Source organism: Doryrhamphus excisus, linkage group LG7 (assembly GCF_037039965.1).
Source record: "Doryrhamphus excisus strain RoL-2023G ecotype Guam linkage group LG7, RoL_Dexc_Guam_v1.1, whole genome shotgun sequence".
Lineage (NCBI taxonomy): Eukaryota > Metazoa > Chordata > Actinopteri > Syngnathiformes > Syngnathidae > Doryrhamphus > Doryrhamphus excisus.
The window spans coordinates 21,575,983-21,595,677 of NC_136363.1; the positions used below are offsets into that span (position 1 = coordinate 21,575,983).

Here is a 19,695-nt window from a genome sequence, read left to right on the forward strand (position 1 = left end):
CACTCGTTCTGTCCGGTTGGTTCCGGCCTTGGACTTAAGGACGTGTCCACTCCCAGTGTTGCTTTAATGAGGCCCCCAAGGGCTCGCAGCTCTGGGCCACTGGACCCCCTTTTAGCTGCCAGTAATGCAGACGTGCTTTGCTGTTGTGTTGTACCTGAAGCTACAGATAAGCTACGAGTCTTTGCAGTTCGGACGCTGACATTCGGTTAGTGGATGTTAAGGGGGGGGGGGCTTCCTCGATCTCTCATTTTATCTATTTTATTTGACTATATGTATTCTAAAATGCCAACATAGGAGCCAAAAAAACCTGCTTTTAGGGCCAATATAGTTGATAGAGCTCCCCTTACAGGGCTTGTATGGAACATGGACAGATTTTTTTTTCCTGACTCTTATGGAAAACTATGGAAGCCCATTTCCGCCACTGAAAAAAAAATATCCCAATGGTAAGTCGAAATAACGAGATAAAAAGTCGAAATTCTGTGATAGAAATTCAAAATTATGAGATAAAAAGTCGAAATAACGAGATACAGTACAGTACATTGATTTGAGTGTTTGTAAAGAAGTGAACAAACATCATTCTTAACTGAATAGTTTATTTGGATATTTGACAAAACGTTACAAAAGTTACAGAAGATACACCCTGTACTGAGCCCGTCATGTATTGTCTCTTTACAACCAGGTGGGGTCGCTGTTCTGCCAGTAGAAGCTTATTTCCAACAATGCTGTAGGTTTATATAAAAACAACAAAATACACCCTTCGCTACAATCCATGGTACGACTAGTAGTAGTACTGCCCATCATGTGCAAAGCAGAACATATTCCAGCATACTCAGCGATAGTATTTTCTATAGTATAGTCCGTCCCCAATGTTGTGTGAAACGGACTTCGGTAGGAAACCCATTTCCGTCGCTGGGAAAAAAGTTATCCCAATGGTAAGTCATAATTATGAGATGAAAAGTCACAAACTACGTATGTATGTACTGCGCCTTCTTCACTCAACTCGATTCAATTCAGTAGGATACCCACCTTGCTTACGATTGTGTCTCCATTTTATCTCACAATTTTTAACACATAATTGTGACTTACCATTAGGATTAAGTTTTTTTTTCAGCCTTCTTTAGACTCCACTCAGTGGCATCCCTGCAAGCGTAGTGTCTCATTAGGTGTACCTAATCTTCTGACCCTGAGGTGAAACGAATCAGGCATGCCAACACATCTGTGAAGTCCTCGCTTACAGTTTTTCCCCGGCTAAACTTAAGCCCGTTACGCGTTATCGCTTCACTTCAGCATCACCTGGAGTCATTTTCAACCGCAGCCTTTTCAAGCATCAGAGGTTTAAGCATCCCTGAGCGCGACCCTTGCGCGACCTTGCGCAGACTCAAGCATCAAGAATCTCTTTCATCCCGAACGTCAATAAGGCGAGAGAAAGCAACAGATTTACGGTCAAGTCTGCATGTGGACTATTTATACGCCTGGAGTGTTGTTTTTCCAGCAGGTTCTGATCCACTTGGGTCCTATTTGACAAGACCGGCCCGTCTTGTGTTTGCTTGTGTTTACAGAGCCAGAAGGCTCCTCGCATTGCCAAGCCTCGTGTCAGTGATGCCTTTTTCATTTGTGCTTGTCCAAGGTTGGCCCACGTTTCCCTGGAACACTAAAGGGGGTGTGGGAGGTTCCCCTCTGCTTTCTCCAGACCAGAAATGGGCTGATCAAGCGTGAAAAAAGTGGCATTTTCTGCCATATCTGAGCCCTTCCAGATCCTGTAATGCGGGAAATTTCTCCCGGGCTGGAAAAGGGCTGCACGCAAAAAAATCATCAGATAATCTGCACTTCGGAATGTGTTTCTCCTTTTTTGCCATGAGGATGTGGGAAATTACCCCCAACTCCCAAATCACCGCCGAGGAAAAGTGGGATTTTCTGCCATTTATGGGTCCTGCTGGGACCCCCCAAGGAGGCTGTGGGAGGTTTCCCTCACTTTGCAGACCAGAAAATAGCAATGGAAGCAAGACGGAAAGAAAACTAAATGATTCCACTGCACTTTTCTGGTGGGGGGGTCCCAGCAGGACCCCAAAATGGCAGAAAATGCCACTGTTCCAAGGCGGGATTTTTGACAGAAGTTAGCTGGAAGATAAATGTGAAAAGACCGATGTGCCTCCATGTTGGACGGACGCACTGCGGCATAACATCATCGTTTATCCTTGACCGTCACACACGCCCATCTCATTGTGGTCTCTCCCTTTACCTGAGGGTGCTCAGCATTTTAAAGCGCACGCAGAGGTAGATGGAGCTGGATGCTGACGACCGCCATCTTGTGTGGCCGTTGAGAAACAAAACAAAACAAAAAATGACCCATGATACTACCAGTGCAGCGGATGCCATCTTGTGAAGTTCATTTAAAAAAAGAGGTTGCCTACAGCCACAGCTTTGAATGTTTTTTGGTTTTGCTTTTGTAGGCCATGCATCCTGCGACTGTGAGAGACTCTGCGGTTCATAAAAAGGGGCTTTGATTGGAGCGTTTCTGGTAGTTGTTTTTCGACCCCATACCACTCCTAATCATTTGTTTTGGGTTTATGTGCGCTTTAAAATGTAATGGGAGCTTGTTATGCTGGTCTTCCTGCTGATTCAGTGAATCCCTTCAATCAATCAAGCGTCTCATTGAGCACTTTGCATCATTGATCCGATCGCCCCCGGAGGAGGCTTCAATTTGTTTTATTCCTGCTGATGCCGAGACAGCAGCATCCCATAATAAGACTCTTGTTGACACACGGAAGCCCGCTGTGAACAACAGGAGCCTCCAGAGGTCCGCTAAGGAGCCAAAGAAGGCGAGAAGGAGCGATGGACCTTTTTGAGAGGCCGTGACTCGCAAGTCGAGTTTGCCACATGATTTATGAGTGTTATTATTGTCGCCATGACGACCACCGCTTCCTCGATTAAACCTCTTTTTGATCCTCCAGGCAGCCTGAAGAGAAGCATATGCGAGCTGTTCCCTTTCTCCAACAGAATGAAAGGTGTTGTGGTGACAGCAGCGACCTCCCCCAAGGCCATAAAGGACCTTTCTCCTGACCCGGATTAAGTGCTGATGGCCCACCATAGGGACGTAATTATCCCTCAATCCTTTATTGAACATTAGCAGGGAATTATGGATGGAAAATGTTCTCCGATAAATCAAATCTAAATGAGCAGTTTTTTAAAGCTTGGCTGTAAGCTTCCAATTTCAATGAAATAAATAAATGCTAGCGAGTGATTAGCTTGTGATGGAATAATGACTTCATTCCAAAGCAGAGAATTATTCAAGTGAAGCCGAGCTGGTGAATGGGATTTGCTGAAGACTTATCCTGCCATCTAGTGGCGGATGTCGGAACTGCACAGTGAAGAGAAAAAAAAAAAAGGTCTGTTCTAGTGTAAGATGGGGGGTCACGTGTCCAAATACTGACATCCAAAAGGTGGGTGTGGCCCTAAAATGACACGGTGTGTCTGTGCAGCTCGTTGAGGATGACGTCACTGCTGGAGCCATCGGACAAACCGCTGTCCACAAACACGGAGCCTGTGAAGATGACCAGATGACCAGAGGAGTTGGGATGCTAAACGTCGCCCGAATACGCCCCAAGTCTGCTGTACTTACTGCTGCTGTTGGTGCTGTTGCTGGTGACAGAGGAGCTTCGTGAAGACAGCTGGCGAGGAGCCGAGGCCGATGAGGTGGTCGCCGAAAAGTTCCTGTTGTCCCGCGTGGCCGTGCGACTCCAATCTGCAACGCCTTGCATTCATTTGTTGTGCTCTTTACTCGCAGTTCAATTCGGCTTCGTGAGGCACATTACCTGAGTTTTCAGCCAATCGCAGGCGACCGCAGCACAGGTAGGTTGTCCACTGCCGACGTACGTTCTCCTTGCAGGCGCAGTGGAAGACAAAGATGAAGAAGCCTACAGGATTAAAAGTAGCTTCATGCACAGGAAGTGGACACAAGGAGGTGTGCTGTGGGTGAAATGTGACCTTGCAGGGAGTTGAAGATGGCGAAGAGGTAGACGAAGGGCAGGTAGAGCGGCCCCCAGGCGAACAGAGCAAAGCCCCAAGCCAGGCCCAGCAGCACCACCAGGCCGGCAATGCTGCGGAGGTCGGTGGCCAAGCCCCGGTGAGGGGACTGGTTGTGAGGGTTCTGTCTCTTGATGCGGGACAGCTGGACCATGACCACCACGAAGACCAGCAGGCACGACGCAAAGATGAGCAGGAAGTAGGCCACCACGCCCACATAGAAGGCCGTGTCGTTACGCAGCCAGCAGCTAAAAATATAAATATAAAAAATATAATATATAAAAATATTTTATATATATACGTATATAAATAATTTTAATATTATATAAAAATATATGACATAATTTAATATATATAAAATATGGAAATATAAATATTTTAAATATATAAAAAATACAATATATAAATATGAAGAGATATATGAAATATTAAGAGGTGTACATAAAATATTACTCACAAGTCATCAGAGGTGCCATCTGTGTACCTTCCATATTTAACCAGACCATAATTGTCTCTGTCCACAGAGATGACCACAACCACCACCACAAGAGGAACACCTGCACACACGAAGATGTTACCATTCTGAGTTCCAAACAACAAGACACACGAAACAGGACACACACCCCAGCCAACGAGCGAGAACTTGAGCATGTATCTGCTGAGGTACGGCGTGAACACCCGCACGATGCTCAGGTACATGTGCAGGGCCTCCAGCCCGGCCCAGGTGAAGGAGGTCAGCAGGAAGTAGTGCAGGAAGAAGGCGGTGCTGATGCAAAGGCCGGGGGCCGGGTAGAGCGCCAGCCAGCCGTCCAGCAGGTAGACCAGGTTGAGGAACAAGAGGGAGAAGCAGAGCTGGACCAAGATCTTGGCTGGAATGTCCCTCAACAGCTTCCTGCACGGGAACAACAGCGTTTAAAGGACAGGAGAATAAATAATAAGAACTTAAGTGATTTATTTAAGTGTCTTACACAAACGAAAGGTAAGTCAATAAGGTGGCGGCAAGAAAAATAGCCGAAATGCCGCAGCCGATATAGGTGATGAAGGTGAGAATCTGTGCCTGCTGGGGGTCTTGTATCCCCTCTCTGGAGAGGTCCTGTATTAGGACAGAACAGGGGTGCTACACCACGGTACCATGATGATGTCTCACTGATTCAATAAGACTGACCAGCAGAATGGCGAAGGAGGTGAGGTGGTCGCAGGTGCAGGTCGTCCCCCATGGAGTGGAGTTCACCACAAAGCAGCCGTCCGAACTCCAACCTCCTGCACCATCTAAGAAATATAAAAGTGATTAATATTAATAGCGGAAATGGACAATATATATTCTTACCATTCATAGCGAAGTCCCAAAATGCACAAACAGCCTCAAAGTTAGCCTGAGAAAAGAAAAGAGGAAAAGAGTTGAAGTTTTGCTTCTCTAAGACGGTCACGCTGGTGCATGCTTACATGTAGAGGATGTAGGTTCCGAATGGTAAAGCTAATGTTCTCAGCCAGGTTGCTTATGGACAGGTTGGTGACACTGGACGCCAGAACTGAACTGACCACAGTCCGGTTGCTCAGTGTGCCATCCTGGAAGAAATCAGGTCTGTCAGTCAGGACCCATGTTTGGAGACTATGGAGGCCATGATGGAGGGAGCACCTGGAACAGGATGGGCTTGGTGTAGAAGGTGAACTGGACCCTTTTGACCTGCCTCTGCTCTTCAGGACTCAAGCCCTCAGCGATGGAGGAAGGCAGGTACACAGACCCCATGGTGGAGTCCTTCTTCCTGGATTCGAACCCGCTGAGACCGCTTAGCTGTAAAGACCCACCTAATGAGCACGCAGGAAGTTGTGTCTGTTGTATCTTCACTACCTGAACATCGTCAGTGTTGTAGATGTTGATGGACATCTCTGGGAAGTTTCTTCCATCCACTTTTTGCACCGCCAGAACCAGAGAACCGGAAGAGAGGACCACAGAGATGCCTCTGACAACCAGCTTGAGACCCAAGTCCTCCACCAGCCGAATGATCCTGGAAAGAAGATGTGGAGGAATCGAACGGAAGTGACGTTTGTTCCTTCAAAGTAACATTTTTATAGAATGAACTGTACCTGTTGGCGGACGATGACAAGGCGCGTGGGTCACTTTCCATCAGGGAGCTCACGATGCTGATGGCTTTCCTGCCCACCGCTTGGGAGATGGTGGCAGCATCCAGAAGTTTCTCCAGCTGCTCTACCACATCTGCCACCTGCCGCGGTGGCAAATGGGTAGTGATATTAATCCGTCACGTAGGGGCCAGCAGACTATGGAATTGTTGGTTACCTGGGTGGAGTTGAGCTTCGATGCGTCTTGTGTTCTTTCCAGAAGTTTGTCCGCTTGCTCCTCCAGGTTCTTCTTGGTTCCAGAAGACAACGTGGACGTCACTGCAGTGCCAAATTGACAGTTGTTAAACCTTACCACAAAGCCACCAAACAAGTCATACAGAATATCTTCATACCAGGTGTTCTCAGGGTTGCGGCATTATTTTGGGTAGGAAACGTCTCAGTGGTCATCATCAGGGTACGTTCACGAGGCGTTAATTTGGAGTAATTGGTTGAATTGCTATCAAATATGGAGGACGTGCTGTCGTTGTTGGCTGTCATGTTGGAGTTGATGGTGGTGCGGTCGGTCAGCGGCGTGGATGTGGGGAGAGCAGTTGAAGGGGCGGCTTTGTTGCCAGATGTTGTCGCCGGTGTTCGGGTGGTATCAGGAAGGGTTGAGTTCTGCTGCGGTTCCTGAGACGCTGTATGGCTGGTAGTAGAAGTGGAGGTTGTTACATTGAGTAAGTGTGTTGGCACATTAGGGGTGCTGTTGTTTCCATTCCCAGCGTTGCTGGCTACAGTCGGATGAAGCGCTGTTGCGGTGACTGTTGCATCAGGCGAGGAAAGTGTTGTTACGTTTGTCCATTGACCGCTAACTGCAGTCACACTGTATCTCTCTTGCGAGTCGTCAGCAGTTTTAGTGTCCACCAGCAAGGCCTGTGTGGTGTGGAGGCCAGTGAAGGCAGCACCAGGTGTGGCGGCCGTGTTGGCAAATCCCTCGTCGTGATCGGTGGCAGCAGTGGACGTCGCTTCTTCGATGGGAGCGGGTGGAAGCGTTAGCGAAGGAGGGCAGCTGTCAGCCAGGAGCAGCGCACGAGTTTGGGCGGTTGTACTAGAAGACAAAACACACAAAGGTCCCCCATGATGTAACAGCGACATTTTAACCACGTTTTAGCAGCTGAAGTGGAAAAAAAAAGTTGCTTTTGAAATTCATGAAGGAAAAAAACGTATTCCTCAGGCTTCGCTACACATCTTAAAACAAACTTTTGGTTTATATTCAGCAAACAGGTTAACCAAACATGAGATTGTCGTGACAGTGTGAGTGTAATGTTAGCGCATTAGCATCACATTTAGTAGCTTTGCTAGTGTTGCTAATGTTTGTCATCCTGCCCCACTACTTAATGTTACATTGGACAAGACTTACTGTGGATCAGTGAGGCTGCACGGTGGACGAGTGGTTAGCGTGCAGACCTCAAAGCTAAGAGACCCGAGTTAAATCCCACCCTCGAGTTTGCATGTTCTCCCCGTGCATGTGTGGGTTTTCTCCTGTGAATGGTTGTTTGTCTATATGTCGATGTGATTGGCTGGCCACCAGCCCACGGTGTACCCCGCCTCTCACTCTAAGACAGCTGGGATAGGCTCCAGCACCCCCGCGACTCGTGAGGATAAGCGGTAGAAAATGAATGAATAAATGTTGTGATTCTTGAGAAGCTACTGCACATTATAAAAGGTGTGCTGTAGTCACCATCGGAGCGGAGCAGCATCATGGCGGCATATGTCCGACATCAGCAGGTCATGAGGAGACCAGCTCAGGTTGGAAGCCAGGAGATGATGAAGCGGCACGCCGGGAGAACCACACAGCACTAGGATCCCATCAGTAAGAGCCGTCAGTGACATCATGTCAGAGGTTTGACACGACGACATGTGCTCACATACCCAAGCGTGACAGCGACGTTTGATTGGTGACACCTCCGTAACTTCCAATCACCTCCTTCACGAGCGGCCCGAGCGAGCAGCTGTCGATCGGACCGGACACTTCTACTATCACCATGCAGCTGTTCAACCTGCAACGCCACGGACTTAACACACTGATAACACACACACACACACACACACACACACACTAGATACCTCTCATGGGTGCCGTCACATTCCAGATGGACACCCTGCAAAGAGGAAATCATTTAGAATTTAATGGAAAGAACAACATAAGGTTTTGGTTGTAATTACCTGGAAGTACTTTAGTATATCTGGGTAGTTTTTACACCTGCAAATAAACAATTGGGTTAGCATTCAGATATCACTGTTGTTTACATATACACAAGGCTTTATATAAGAAAACTTACCCTGACATGGGGCTACATGGAAGCTTTGACAACTGTTAAAAAAATGCAATTTAAAACACGTACAAAGTATGCATGTAGAGATAAATTATATTTTAGAGTCTGAAAATTCACCCTTTAGACCAGCAGTAGTGGTAAAGTACAGATAATGATAATAATAATAATAATGAAATGTACTTACCAAGCTTTGTAGTGCGTCCACATTAACGGAAGCACTGTTGACATTAAAGCCCAAAGCAAAGAACTGACCTGATGGAGAGAAATCAAACCTAAATAAAGACTACATTTCCTGTATATGGGCGAGTGAATAGTACAATCATCTTAGAAAATACTTGTCGTGTTGCAGAAAACACTGCAGTCACAGAGGCCGTGCCCTAAAAACAGCATCAAAATACAAAAAAAAAACACGACAATTAATGTGTTGATTGTTATGGCAGCAATTTCCCTAATAAAGTGACTCTCACCTGATGTCATTTGGTCATAAGGTGGGGAAGACTTTGTAGGAGGAGCTTGGGTGCTGCTTGACACCTGATTGGTCGAGCTGGGATTAGAAGGCAGGTCTAACATGACAGTTGGAGCATCACTGGTTGTTGATGTGGGTGTGGTTTGGGCAGCAGCTGGGGGAGACCTAGTAGGCGGGTCCTGGGTGCTGTTTGACACCTGATTGGTCGGGCTGGGTTTAGGAGGTGGTTCTGATGTGTTTGTTAGGACTTCTTCATCTGCTGTCAACAAGATTGGGCAGGGTGTTGTTGTGGGTGTGGAATAATCAGCAGTTGGGGGAGACTTTGTAGGAGGAGCCTGGGTGCTGCTTGACACCTGATTGGTCGGGCTGGGGCTAGAAGGCGGGACTAACGTGCTAGTTACATCTTCTGTCCTTGTTGTCACCATGAGTGGGTGGGGCGTTATTGTGGATGTGGTTTGGGCAGCAGGGAGGGGAGAACTTGTAGGATGATCGAGGGTGCTGCTTGACACCTGATTGGTCGTGCTGGGGCTAGAAGGCGGGGCTAACGTGCTAGTTACATCTTCTGTACTTGTTGTCACCATGAGTGGGTGGGGCATTATTGTGGATGTGGTTTGGGCAGCAGGGATGGGAGACCTTGTAGGGGGAGCCTGGGTGCTGCTTGACACCTGATTGGTCGGGCTGGGGCTAGAAGGCGGGACTAACGTGCTAGTTAGGACTTCTGTAGTAGTCACCATGAGTGGGCGGGCCGTTGTTGTGGCTGTGGTTTGGGCGGCCAACAGACGAGACCTTGTAGGTGGAGCTAGGGTGCTGCTTGACACCTGATTGGTCAGGCTAGGGCTCGAAGGCGGGGCTAACGTGCCACTTAGGACTTCTGTAGTAGTCACCATGAGTGGGCGGGGCGTTGTTGTGGGTGTGGTTTCAGCGGCAAACTTTGTAGGAAGAGCGAGGGTGCTGCTTGACACCTGATTGGCCAGGCTGGAGCTAGAGGGCGTTTCCAATGTGCTAATTGGGACCGCTGCACTGGTGGCCACCACAAGAGGACCAGGCGTTGTTGTGGGTGGAGTCATAGGTAAGGTCACTTTTACTGACGGAGGCTCACTTTGACGGTGGCTTCCCAACGTAGATGTTGAAACTAAAAGAGCAATAAAATAATAAAATGAATGTAAATATGTTTATGTACAAATATTATTAAGGAGGGGAAAAGGAGTGTCCAAATTGCAGTACTGAAACTCACCACAAGGGAGGTTGGGGTCCCTCTGCCGGGCCCGAGGACTGGTCACGCCCCAGAAGTGTGCGTCCCAGCCAATCACGTCACCGTCCTCGCAGAAGCCACGACGAGCCAGGTCGGCCCACATGCGGAACATGTAGACCTCCACCCGGCCCAGTGCCGCCCCCCCGGCCGGTACTTGTCGGGGTCGACAACCCAGCCACAGGGAGCCCGATGGAGGGATGGCGTTGGCGAAGACGGTACGCTCCGCCACCAAACGTCCATCAAGCTGAAAGACCATTGGACAATCCTTTGTAAAACAAACTAATAAAGTTTAAATAAAGTTTTCAAAACAAAAAACAATACTACTTCTGAGAAATTGGCCACAAATGTACTTTTCTTACCTCCAGGCTCAAGGATTTATCGTTCTTCCTCAAGCATACGCGATACCAGCGATTCAGGGTGAGACTGAGAGGGAAGCGATGTCTCACCCCCAGCAGCCACCCATACAGGGCCCCCATGTCTCCCTCCAGGCCCAGATCGGGCTTGGGCAAATGGGTGGAGCTGTATGAGAAGGCCACCCAGGCCCCGGGGTCCACCATGCGCACGTCCACGCACACGGTCATGTGGAAAAGCAAGGGCATGGGCGTCCTGTCCTGCAGGGTCCAGTGGTCCTTGCAGCCGTTCAGAACCGCCTTGGTGTCCCCCAGGAAGTAGCCTGTCAACAGGAAGCGGGCACAGTTGCTATTTTTAGCCCTTATCGATCCTCAAACTGTCGAGTGGTTAATGCGCAGACAACACAGCTAGGAGACCAGGGTTCAATTCCACCCTCGGTCATCTCTGTGGGGAGTTTGCATCATAATGAATGACACATTTGTGTAAATTCTGATATTAATTTCAAATATATTATATATAAAAATAAAACGTACAGTACCTGCAACTGGAGAGGCTCCCAGCAGACAAGCGCAGACAAGTGGAAGAAAAGTGGCCATCCTCCTGGAAACACCAGCACAAAAGCATTGAGGTCCATCCAGCAAACACGGTCCATCACGTTCCGCTTAGATGGGTATGATGCAGAACAACAAAGATTTTGGTTGTGCACAAAAACACACTCCGGCAGAACGCCGCTCATTTGTTGCGACTTCCTCTTCCTTCTTTATTGTGCAGCATGCAGACGTGATGTCAACATGCATCTTCTCATGCAACGCAGGTAAACAAGCTAGTGATGGAAGCGTCTTGTGTAGCGCGGGGGCCGCAGGGCAGGGTTGTTCCCTACCTGCACATCCATACTTCCATGACTTCCATTTACTATCAGGGTTTTTGTTACATCTTCATTGTGTTGCTGCAGCATGGACACAGATATCACATGTCTCCCGGGCTCATATTTACAGGATGTTACTAGATATTTATTACTAATTTGCAATGTATGTACCTTATTTATTAGCTTATTATGCTGGGGTCAAGCAACAAGTCACACTGCATTTAACTTTAAAGGAATAGAACCGCCATATTGGAAAGGGCTCACCTGATGCTCTTGGAGTCCATGTGTCCTAAGTTGGACGACTTGTCTCACACTGCAAAGTTGTTGCCATTGCTCCTCGTCCTCTTCTGTGGTGCGTCCCTCGTGCACACGGCTCTTAAATGAAAGCACGGACACGCCCATAAAGAGGAGGGAAGACGCGTGCGTGCCTCCACCCGTTCATTCCTGGACCGCTGCGCACAAATGGGTGCAAAACATGTATTTTTCTGACAGATACACCTCATGGTGGCGCTGTTATGACTTGAAATTTCTCATATGTGTGCTGTATCTTTACACTGTTTAGGCAAATCACCACAACATTTAGTACACACCTTTAGGGGAGTGACAAGCACAAGTGTGGTCAAATTTGGTTGAACTAATTTTACCTGTTTGCAAGCATTTTGCCCCCAACCCATAGAGACGGCGCCCCCTATGGTCCACCCCCCCAGCACAACCACAGTCATCCATGTAATTTGTCAGTGTGACTGCAGGGCAACAGCTGCTGTGGTACAGGATGCACCAGCAGACACTTCCTGGACAAGGTATTAGCATTTATTTGATCCGTGTGTGTGCGTGTGTAGAAGTCGTACAAAAATGTCCCCAGGTCAAGTATTTGGAATATGTTGGCTCTACAGTACTGTGAAATGGATTGTCGTTAAAAAAAAAAACAACAACAAACACACAAACAGGTGTGGCTGTGGATATGAGGAATGGTACCTTTACGTCAGGATGGAAAATGAATCAGATGTCCCCCTCGTTGCAGTACCGTGACTCAACACAGGGAGGCAGTGAAGACCAGAGCAGGTCGGGAAGGCTCAAGTGTCCTCACGTATTTGTTCATTGCCACTGGGCGGAAAGAGAACGGGATCAGATTATCACCATATTAATGTGATACAAGACAGCACAATGTGACAAAAACAAAGAAAATATGCTAAAGTTTCTGTGTTGTAGTCTCACAAGAGTGAACTGGAAGTGTGTCGTCCAAAATCTAGCCTGGAGGCTGGAATTTATGAAACATAATATCATATATGTTTCATGAGATTTGAGCTGATGGCTGCAATTCCGTAACAAACCATTAGAAGGCAGTGTTTTCCCAGGAGTGAGCAACCATAACTTATTGACTAACTATTTAGCTTCCTGTGTGGTTGTAGTGAAAATGGCGACTGAAGCGACAGTGCATAGTATTTAGTAGAATCCAGAGATGGAGCTGCCATATGGTAAGATGGAAAGGACAGGGTCAAGGTGGTCTTGGCATTAACACTGTGACTTTATTGGCCCCAGTGTTCAGGTAGAAATACAGATGATTGCCTCATGTTGCATTCATGTACACAACATGGACACCAGGTACTGGGGGCATGCCTTTGTCGATAAAGGCATGCTCTGTGCACTGGGAACAGAAAACGGGTGTGCCCACCTTCGAGGTGTGTCCCAATACTTTTGCCCACGTGCAACTATAGTTACATAGCAAACTAGTTAGCGCCTGCAGCAACAACAATGAGATCCAATCTCCTGAGCTCAGCTAATCCTCCAATCTTTGGTTATTGGACAGACCGTTACCATGGATACGCTACACCCAGGTCCTCACTTATCCATCACTTGATGAAAAAACACCTTCCGTTTATCTTTCCACGGGTTTCTGTCTGCAGCATCAATGGTCCCGCATGGCGGTCTCCATGGCAACTGAGTCCTGGCATCAGACCGTCGTGATTTGGTCCACTACTCTAGTGCTGTCATTCATCTCCACGCATTCCACTTCCTGCCTGGGGGCGTCTCCCCCGGCGGGCCGGTGGGCGCGGCTTTTTGAGGGCGGCAGAAAGGTAAGGAGGGTGGGCAAGAAGGCCAGCGTGTGCAGCGCCGAGCAGACCGCCGTCAAGGCCAAGCAGCGGAAGAGCGTGCGAGTCAGGTTGGAGCGCACGGAGCCCACGGGGACCAGGGCGGCGACGTAGCAGATGAAGGCCTGCAAGGAGGGCACGCCGTGTCTCTCCAGCGCCACCCTCACCCAGCGGGTCCTGCTGTCGCCCTGCCCCGCTGCGAAGCTGCAGAGGAGGGGCCCGCTGCAGTCTGCGGCGTGCCCCAGGGCCAGGATCAGACACAGCACGGACATGCAGTCCAACTCCACTCCCCACAAAGTCATGAACCCCAGCACGCCAAACTGGACGGAGAGCAGGGTGAGGCCCAACCACACCGACACCAGTGGCTCCACCACGGCGAGGGAGGACAACCCCAGCAGGAACAGCACCGCCAGCAAGGAGTGACGCAGCGGTGAGCTGACCGCCGTGGCGTAGCGGTCCAGGTACACAAAGGAGGGGTTAAAGATGAGAAATCGAACTCGGGAGGTGAGTGACAGTCGGCGGAGGGTGTCCAGCAGCACAGACATCTCCTCCCGCTTGTTCTCCGTCGTCTTAGCGACCAGGAAGATGCGTGATGCCGCAACGTCCGGCTCCTCCCCCTGACCCCGCTCGGCGAAGATAATATCGTCGGCAAAGTGGGCGAAGCGTGGCTCTCGGAGGAAGGCGTGGCGGAGCGTGCGGGTGAAGTTTTCCCGAGGCGGGCTGGTGGACTGGTTGCGCTCGGACAGGAAGGTCAGGTAGGCCTCCAGCCAGCTGATCCTCTGGAAGCCCTTGGCGTACTCCAGGAGGTCCCGCTGCACGGAGTCGTTCCAGTAGGGGGCGCTCTCGTAGATGTAGAAGCCAATGACGGGGGAGTAGGAGCTGAAGTATCGCTGCTGGGCGCGCGTGTACGACACTGTGGCCGTGTCCATGGCGACCAGGGCACTGGGGTCCGAGCCCTGGGCCACCTGTCAACAACAACAACATTTGTTTATACAATATCTATAAATAATTAGAAATCATTAGAATTACTAATTAATCATATTTATAGGTTCAAGCTAAATTTATTTAAATAATTTGTAAAGACATTTTTTTATTTATAAAAACATTTTAATATTATTAAATAATTATAATATAATATATAAAATATTATGATAATTATAATAATTGTAATATAATATTATTATTATTATAAATTACTAATTAATTATAAAAAAAAATAATACAATAATAATAAATAACAACAAATAATTTACATTTAAAAAAAATAAATTAAGTCATGAATAAACAAGCTTTAAAAAATGTTAAATTTATAAATACGTAACCAAAAAAAAAAAGAGGACAATAAATGTTACTTTCAGACACTTGAACCCTACGTCAGATGCCATCATGTCTTCTGTTGTGTTTCATCTCACCTGCAGGAAGCCCATCAGTCCAAAGGAGATGTAGACCAGATAGAGCAGCACCACAAAAGGCTTGACATATGTGTTAGTGATCCAGTCTCCATAGCAACGCCTCACACAGCCCAGCAGAAGATGCGAGTCCTGAGGACGTGCGTCTGAGGCATGTGTGCCGTTCGTCATGTGACCGTGGATGTTTGCCGCACGAGGATGCACGTACGTGCGTGTGTGTGTGAGGTTCCCGGAGTGGCAGTGACCGACCCCGTGCGGCGCGCCTGTAGTCTGCGCCTCATCCTGGTAACGGGTGTACATCAGACACCTGTACCAGGCCGGCTTGGAGTCCAGGCGGTCCTGCTTTGGAACCCTTCGGCAAAAGCATCCGTGTCTGTAACCCGTCTCCAGGTATCCGGTGAAGACCAGACAGGAGCTGTAGAAGGACAGCATGTACACGTATCCCACGGTGACCGCCAAGGCGGCCGTGCGGCAGAAGAGGCGCACGGCCTCCATGTTGGTGAGCGGTGAGGCGGCCAGGCCCAGCGTCAGGAGGTGCAGCATGGTGGAGCCGGAGAAGCGCAGCATGACGTCCTCGAAGACGCTCGCCACGCGCTCCTTCACGTGTTGGTCCTCGCTTGTTCGTCTCCATGACGACAGCATCTCAAAGGACCCAAAGAGGCCGTGACCTGATGGTGAACAAACATCTGATGAGATCCGATACACTTGTACTGCCTTTGCACGTATTGTACTTGTGACTGACAGTCACAGGTTGGTGCGGACCAACCAGGAAGTGATGTATGTCAACCACAACATGTCAAAAACATGTCACATTTTCACTTATTTGCAGCGGTTGAAGAGTTACAAAGTCATCCAAATATTCACGTTAGCTCTCGTGTAAGCGTACGAATAAACAAATTGTGAAATGGTCGTCTTTGGACACGCAGCAGATGTTTTTCAAGCCAGTCTGAATGGTTGCCATGGCGCCAGCAAGTCTCCCGATGACCTCAAAAACACGACAATACACTTCACACCTCAACTGAAACCTAACAGACCGACAACGTCGGTCCTGGGTGAGACTGATGAAGTCTGCGGAACCGTGAAGATCACACACGAGCACCGAGACCGTCGAAAAGGAAGTTGTTTCTCCGACTTTACACGTCTGCCCACATTCCCGGCGACATTTTCTTCTATTCCCTCTCGGCTGTGATTTCAAGCTGGTGGTCCCGCCTCCACATTACCATAAATCCAGGCTGAGTAACCTTAAAGACCCCCTGCTGCTTGTGTTCTGTCAGTCAGAAAAATGTGCTAATCATAAAGCGGCGCCGCTCTCTCTCTCTCTCTCTCTCTCTTCAGGAAGTCAAGGTCGACCACCTGTCAGTCATTCTAAAATGACGCCGTCCAGCCGGTCCTCACACCCTGGAGGTAAGCATCAGATGCAGCAGACAGCGAACACGGCGTTCTGTGATGGAAAAATCAATAGAAGTAGAAGAATTCGCCTTGGCGGCGTGTGTGGATTCGCTTTCGTTTTCTTTGATGGCATTTTTTTTTCTGCAACCTTCTTGTTGCGTGTTGGCATTTTAGACAATTTCACTAATTTATTGAATTTATAGAATTTGTCTGCTCTCCTAGTTTATCATCGAAGGCATGGTGACACGGTGTGATCTTTGACCTACCCAGCATGACAAAAGGGATGCCCAGGTACGTGGAATTGTAGGTGGAGCCACCCAGGTTGAGTATCCCAGCAGCCGTCAAGCCCGAGAGAGTGACCGAGAGCAGCGCCAGCAGTCCCAACCACGGCTTGGACCTGACGCAGTCCCTCATGGAGCAGCAGAGCACGGCCAGAACGCCACACATCCCCAAACTGGCCAAGAGGGGCCGCCGTGCCAGAACTGAGGAGATCTGGAAGTCTGTCCTCAGGGACGAGGATGTGGTGGGGTAGAGGTCGAGCTGGGGGTGGAGCGACGCAAACTGCTGCATCTCGCCGAGGAAGGCCTGCTCCCATTGGCCGGCCACGCCCTCCATGAGGCCGCCGCGTGCTTGGAGGTAATAGGTCAGCTGGAGGGCCTTGGCCGAGCGCACGCCCTCACCTCTGGCTCCTTGCACGCGCACCGCCCCGTTGGGCCCCCAGCCCTGCACGCCACCCAGCTGGTGGCCCACGTAAGCCTGGCGCCCGTCCGCCAGCTGCGTGATTGGGTAGCGGAGGGCCGGGGTGGTGCGGTTTGCCGTGCGGGCCGACTGGATCTCCTCCATAGCACGGATGATGTCATCGACGATGCACACGTTCTTGTCGTCAGGGAGACACAGGTGGGAGAAGGAGTAGTTGAAACCCGATGGTGGCACCGACACCTGCATGTGGTAGATCAGCCTGTGGAGCTGCCATGGGACAACCAGAGATGTTCGTTTAAAAACAACACAAGCTCCCTTACTTCGAAGAAGTGCTCAAAAACGGGCTTTTGATGTCGCAAGTTGTAGGCTTCACTACACATCTTAAAATATTTTTTATTAATATTTTTTTGCACAGATGTACCAAATGTTACGAGTGAATATAACTGTATTTATAACTAAATACAGTACCAGTCAAAAGTTTGTGGACGCTTGAGCATGCTACTGAATGAGCAGGTGTCTCCTTATTTTTGACTTATTGACTGGTGCTGCAAATGCTACATCAATAACATTAATTTTAGTCGGCAGAGCACCAGATATTAAAATTACATTTTTCAATATAGTGATATTGTCGCGCAGACCTCACAGCTAGGAGACCAGGGTTCAATTCTCTCCTCTCTGTGTGGAGTTTGCATGTTCACCCGTGCATGCGTGGGTTTCCTCCCACATTCCAAAAACATGCTAGGTTAATTAGCAACTCCAAATTGTCCTTAGGTATGAATGTGAGTGTGAATGGTTGTTTGTCTATATGTGCCCTGTGATTGGCTACCCCGCCTCTCGCTCAAAGACAACTGGGATTGGCTCCAGCACCGCCCGCGACCCTTATGAAGAAAAGCGGTAGAAAATGAATGAATGAATCTAGTGATATTATCCCTGAAGGAGACGTATGATTTAGCCTCTATAAATAAGACTTCACCAGATGGGGCAGGGGGTGTGCGTGCTCAAGTGACAGGCTAACAATGGAAGTCTGAGAAATATCCCATGTTGCCATGGCAAGAGCACAACAGTGCCAACATCCACACTGCTGGTTACCGAGCAACAAGCCTGATGCCAGGCTCTCGCATCCACGGATGCTACTTCCTCACTTTTTCCTGCCACACATAATTTAACATCGTTTTTTTTTTTCCCCCTAACTATTTTTAACTCGCAGCAGCCCATCATTTGTGATTTAATAGCACAGACGCTTGTAACATGCGTGCCCATTTACGATGAAATAACGCCGCCGCTAAGCAATAAATTTGGATCCTATTCCATTTGTGTGTGAGAATGACTTTTGATTTGTGATGGGGAAGGGAATTCCTTGTCAACACTAAATTATGCAAATGCAGATGTCAGCAAAATGGTAAATAAACTTGTTTCTGTGTGTCATAAAAACCATTTTATAGTTTGTGGTGGAATGTTGTAATTCAAATTAAGTGCAGACAGCTTTTTTTATTGCTTCAAATAAAAGTTATGCCGCACTCACTGGTTGCAACATGAAGTCCAAACACAAAATCTGCCTTCATAAGGATAATAACCTTCAGCTTTTATTCTCATATTTATCATTCACCACGAATTAATATATTTTCTTTTTTTTATTTGGACTTAAATATTTTGAGTGCAAAATAGACTCAGTTTTTAAAAAGTGATAAGAATGAAGGAAAGTTGTGTGTATACCTCGAGTATAGCGTCCAGGTGAGGCGGTTCCAGGACGCTCCCTCGCCGGGCAGTGATGATGACGCGCCCGTAGCGCCCGGGCGTCTGCAGGTCTGAGTAGAGGGCGTGCTTGGAGTGGTTGATGGGGAAGAGGCTGTCCACCAGGTTGCCCTCGATCTTGGCCAGGCTGTGCTTGGGCGCCAGCAGGCTCTCCACGTCCTCCTCCACGCGGTAGCGGCTGAAGCTGGCCCCCAGCAGGATGGAGAGGAGCACCGGCGTCGAGGCAAAGAACACCGGGTGACTGGCCACGAAGCGGCCGAGCGCGCGGAAGCCGCCGCTCAGGCCGGCGTGCAACACCTGGCGGAGCATAGTGGAGCGCGGCCGCGGCTCGAGCCTCTCCCACCGACCGAGGCGCCGCCGAGCGTCAGGGACTGCCGGGCGCATCGGTACCAGCAACGGTTCCCTCCATGAGAAGGAGAGGGAAGGAGGGGTTGGCTCCCGGAGCCGGGGAGGATCCTACACCGGGGTGAGGCGCCCCTTTTCTTGTGCTCTTCTAAAAGACAAAACACGTGTTAGCTCAAAAGGGGACATTTTTAAAACATTTCCTCCTACCTGCTGCTCCGGACTGCCCGGCGTCAGAGCCCGCAAACAGATGCTCTCGTCCCAGCCGAGCTCCACTGCCGCTGTCACTGCCTAGTGCGGTGCTGGTGTTTAGTAGTCCGTGTGCGCATCAGGAAGGCATTACGGTAAAAGCAGGCGATATCAAAATAAAAGCCCTTTCCGGAACTAGTCCAATATCAACGAATGAAACAAAAACATAACATAGAACACACGCCAGTTGAGTTATAAAACTGTTTTAACACTAATTTGTGTGGCAAAATAATGTACGGATCTGGACACCAATGCAAACCAATGAACATTCTTAAATGACTAACAAGATTGAACATTATTTCTTTGTATGAGCAGAATTTGGCAGTTTAAATGCATCTAAAAATGCATGAAAATATTGTGGGGATGCCTGGGAAGTCCTCAAATACTGTACCCACACACTCACACACAAACAAT

At 48.7% G+C, this 19,695-nt stretch overlaps 2 protein-coding genes across 2 annotated transcripts; both read right to left on the minus strand.

The window, feature by feature from the left end:
* Window positions 1-609: 609 nt before the first annotated feature.
* adgrg2a (adhesion G protein-coupled receptor G2a) lies at window positions 610-11,789 on the minus strand. Its single transcript, XM_058060390.2, has 27 exons — window positions 11,616-11,789; window positions 11,025-11,086; window positions 10,495-10,808; window positions 10,118-10,379; window positions 8,885-10,015; window positions 8,753-8,794; window positions 8,602-8,669; window positions 8,424-8,455; window positions 8,308-8,344; window positions 8,209-8,243; window positions 8,014-8,141; window positions 7,823-7,940; window positions 6,495-7,189; window positions 6,320-6,420; window positions 6,109-6,245; window positions 5,873-6,029; window positions 5,660-5,815; window positions 5,467-5,589; window positions 5,351-5,396; window positions 5,189-5,292; window positions 4,992-5,116; window positions 4,647-4,915; window positions 4,481-4,580; window positions 3,985-4,271; window positions 3,813-3,914; window positions 3,620-3,742; window positions 610-3,541 (listed from the first exon to the last, which is right to left on the minus strand). Exons 1-27 carry the CDS (start codon window positions 11,633-11,635, stop codon window positions 3,453-3,455), a joined length of 4,863 nt encoding a protein of 1,620 aa, XP_057916373.2. The 5' UTR covers window positions 11,636-11,789; the 3' UTR covers window positions 610-3,452.
* Window positions 11,790-12,213: 424 nt separating this feature from the next.
* ptchd1 (patched domain containing 1) lies at window positions 12,214-19,136 on the minus strand. The gene is made up of 4 exons (XM_058060250.2): window positions 18,652-19,136; window positions 16,506-17,205; window positions 14,854-15,518; window positions 12,214-14,406 (listed from the first exon to the last, which is right to left on the minus strand). The coding sequence occupies exons 1-4, from the start codon at window positions 19,072-19,074 to the stop codon at window positions 13,303-13,305; spliced, it is 2,892 nt and encodes a 963-aa protein (XP_057916233.2). The 5' UTR covers window positions 19,075-19,136; the 3' UTR covers window positions 12,214-13,302.
* Window positions 19,137-19,695: the final 559 nt, after the last annotated feature.